General features: G+C 31.7%; 1 protein-coding gene across 1 annotated transcript in view; it reads left to right on the forward strand.

Annotated features, from left to right (window-relative positions):
- Nucleotides 1–551: 551 nt before the first annotated feature.
- The window catches only part of LOC106689967 (adenylate cyclase type 6), a 60,694-nt gene continuing 57,031 nt past the window's right edge, over nucleotides 552–4,214 (forward strand). The window contains exons 1-2 of the mRNA XM_067051441.1: nucleotides 552–647; nucleotides 3,630–3,786. Coding sequence (XP_066907542.1) covers nucleotides 580–647; nucleotides 3,630–3,786 — 225 coding nt within the window. The 5' untranslated portion in view covers nucleotides 552–579. The remainder of the gene's footprint in view (nucleotides 648–3,629; nucleotides 3,787–4,214) is intronic.

Here is a 4,214-nt window from a genome sequence, read left to right on the forward strand (position 1 = left end):
CGAGTGCAGTTCCCACTATTCAGGCCGATGTAGCCGTGGGAGTTGAGACGTAAGTCTTAACTAACAAACTCGGAACTCCAGCGGAGTTGATTTGAATCCAGCCGTGGGTTCGACAGGAATGGGTTCATAAAAAAAAAGTTCCCGTCTTTCCGTGTTGTGTAGCCTTCTAAATTCTCCGGTTAGCTCATCCTTTTTCGTTTCGAGTATTTTATGGAAACCTCTATTTTTAAAAACCATAAGGTGCTGATTCAAGAGGCCATCCGTAAATATCAGTAAGACGAATGATAATTTTGTAAATTATAACTTTTAATTTTCTAGACAGAAGGTACGAGCTAAGCAATTTCCAAATTTTAAAATAACATGCATTTTCCTCCTTTAGCCTCGCATTTATTTCATCATACATTTCGTTTTCTCTAGTTACTTAAAGCCCTTATTTACATATTATATAAATTAATTCTGCTATCAATGAATCTGTTTATTATATTCTAACGAGCATTATTATAATCATGCCAGACCATACAATTTTAATCAAATGTTTACTTTCAGCCTCACCCTACCATCAAGAAACCTGTTGGCTTCATGAACGGCAATGTTGCTAAAGAACTAAGGGTCATGGGTCATTCTACGAAAGGAAGCAAGTATTCTAAGTAAGTACTGTACCATTATCGTCATAAAATTATTTATTAACTACTACTATTTAATCCATATATAAAATAAATATATGTATTTTTTTCGGTGAACAATACCATTAATAATTCTCTGACCATTCCCAATAGTGGTTTTTTGTACAGTATAAAGACGTTATTGGGAAAAAACTAGTCCGTTAATATTTAACCCCAACTGTAAAAGTTTATATGAACTCTCGAACAAAAAGCAAAAGAAATGTGTGTTTTGTAATTATTCATCACTTACTTTACTGTATATTTTATTATATTATGATTAAAAAATAATAAAGACTAATGACTGAAGACAACGTGCTAAAGAAACATGTGCTCGTAGAAGATAGAAGTCACGGAGAATTCATGTTTTTTTTTTTTTGGATTACCGTCCTTATGTTTATAAGTACATAAGGTACTATTTATAAGTAAATAGGGTATCAAAAACAATTTTTTTTTTTTAAAAAAAGTCTATTTATAACATTTTAAAACCTAATAAATAATCTTTTCATTATATTAAAACCTATCAATTAAAGAACTGAAAAAAAAATTAAATCTATAACACAACAACCCATGAAGGGTCTGGGGTGCAGTACTTTGTAAGGAAGTGCAATGGTTCTGCAAGGAGGTGATTTGGATAGAATCACGCTCATTCGCCAAATTTTTACCCAATTAAAGGTACACACTTAGTGAGGCTGGGTACACCCAGGAGGGTTCCCGAACCCACAGCACTGACTCACTACTACCGTAAAACAGAAATAATTATCTGCCACAACCAGATTCAAACCCAGGCCCTTAGAGTTAGTAGCACAATTGCTTACCTTTGAGCTACCCACTCCCACTAATTTAGAAAGAACTATAAATTAAATTTTCATTAACTCTAATTAAACCTTAGAACATAGTTTATCTGAGTAATAAACAGGACAAACGTCTCAAATTTACGACTGGGTGGAGTAGTTAATTATGAAAAGTTGAGTTTCAAACTTTGCCACCTTTTAAACACACCCGATCTAAGTCTGAGGCTGAAGTTAATAATTTATAAAAGCGTTCTTCGCCCTCCACTTTCCAGCAGAGATTCCTCCATCATATAATTCACATCTCCGACATACTCAAAGTTTGCTACAGTGCTAAAAAGGAATTCTTAATACTTATTCTAAATAATTCTTCTTCATTGGTTTTCCTTTCGGATTACATCACGTTTTAGGAATTCCATAAATAGACTAATAATATTAAAGACTTAGTGAACCCAAAGGTTCGATGCCGATACCACTAATCGTTCTCTACATAGATCTTTCCAGTGACGCCCCTCAATACCCAAATCTACTATATCAGTTTTACCCCAATCTTCTCATCTACGTATCGGTCTAACCATCGGTTCAGTGTTTATCAACATTTTAGGGATCCATTCGTTACTAATCCCTACAACCTTACACGCCCATCTTATTAGCCCCGATGCTTTAACCTGAATTATATTTACTAGATGCAGTTCTCTTAATTCAAAGTTTTTTAGCCATCTAAATTTTCCTATTAATTCATCCTGTTTCCGTCCGAATATTTTACGTAGTACTTTATTTTCAAAAACCTTAAAACACCCTTCTTCTCTTAGTGTAAGAGACCACGTTTCGCATCCTTAAAGAACAGTGCGAAGGAATAGTTTTGTAAATTCTAACTTTTTAAGTTTTAGAAAAGAAGATGCCCCGCTAGGCGTCTGAAAAGAAGATGGCTCCGAGATCTTCTTCTCTAGTTACGAAATTGGAGTTCTATCAATGAGTAGATTCTCCACATCTTTCTATATTTTATATCTAATAGCAAATTTACTTGTTGTATATAATTTTATAGAGTAATAAATAACAGTAAATAAATTATTAAAAAAAATTTTTTGGATAGAAGTCGCGAGCTAAGCTATTTAGAATTTCCGCCTTTCACTTCATTTTTATTTCATCATCAATTTGGTTTCTTTTTTTTAGTTACCGTAGAACCTTAATACTTATTTATTAAATAAATTAAAATTGTATCCTTGTACAGTCTCAAAACTTTTATTACATCATCAGTCCAACGTTTCGGCCATTTCGACCATCCTCAAGGACAATCTTCAATATAAATTCTCACCTCACATTAAAATTTAAAAATTGTTTTGCTGGCTATTCTGCCCAGGTCATTAATTATAATTCAAACACACCCTATTTTTTAAAAATTCATAAATATTTAAAACTTTTAATTTTCAATTTATCCACATTAACACTACCATATAAACAAACTTGTTTATATATAAAGAGTTTGTTTATATTGAAGATTGTCCTTGAGGATGCTCGAAATGGCCGAAACGTAGGACTGATGATGTAATAAAAGTGTTGAGACTATACAAGGATACAATTTTAATTTATTTAATAAATAATTACCAGTCTCAAGAAATTTAAAAAATATAATTAAACTAAATACTTATTTTATTTTGTTCTCATATTAGGACAAAACATAGTATAGCTTTCATTATGACCGAAGCACTTGCAGAGGAAGAAGAAGTATTCAAAATTTATATAAATTTCTGCTAGCTATAATGTTTTCACTTAAATTAATATTATAATAATTGTATACATAATTTATATCAATCAATGGTAAAAATGTAGCCATCGTTGTATATAATACGTCATCTTATCATTCTATATGACTCATGTTTTAAATATTAATTAAACCACTAGTGAAACGCGTTTGCAAAAGCGGAATGTTATCAAATAAATAAATTTACTCATTTTTAGTGTAGGAAACATTTGCGACATAACAGTATGGGTCCAAAGGTTTTTTTCACTGACTTATATTGCCGGAAATCTTTGCAATATGGGGAAAATTCATTCAAGATGATAAAAATTTTACTTGATAATCGCATCACACTCACAAAGTAATCTGCTCTTCGTTCAAAGTACCAAGTTCCGTTACAAATATTTTCATATCCTAACTAATCCTGTTCTTTTCTCACAGACTGGGCCTAGCAGAGAAAGACGAAAACAAGAACCCAGAGGACGAGGTAAACGACTACCTGATGCGGGCTATCGACGCCCGCAGCGTGGACCAGTTGAGGTCGGAGCATTGCAGGCCTTTCCTCCTCCACTTCAAGCAGCCGCACATAGAGGCCAAGGTCAGCTATCTTATCTTCTTCAATATCTCATAAATTAAAATTTTCATTTATTTAATTTTAAAAAATAACTATAAGCCATTAAAGAGTTAATTAGCCATTAAAAAAATTAGTCGAGTGAACAGTACATGAATATTCCTCTCTACAAAGCTCAATAAACATCATATTGACTAGCCTCTATAAAATTCATTGTCCATGAAATTACACGTCATAAATCATATCCCTCTACGATATCCATTTTATTAATTCATTTGTATTTCATAACTAGGGATAGCATTTTTATGTGCTAAAAAATCTGAAATATGTACATAAATATCTGCTAATTGTCAAATATTTAATAAATTATGTATTATTCAACGATATAAATTACTAATTAATTAGTAATTTTATAACTTAAAAAAAGTTTCATAAATATGTATTTATTATATATT

This window comes from Halyomorpha halys, unplaced genomic scaffold (assembly GCF_000696795.3).
Source record: "Halyomorpha halys isolate HHAL.00 unplaced genomic scaffold, Hhal_1.1 Scaffold1537.1, whole genome shotgun sequence".
Classification (NCBI taxonomy): domain Eukaryota; kingdom Metazoa; phylum Arthropoda; class Insecta; order Hemiptera; family Pentatomidae; genus Halyomorpha; species Halyomorpha halys.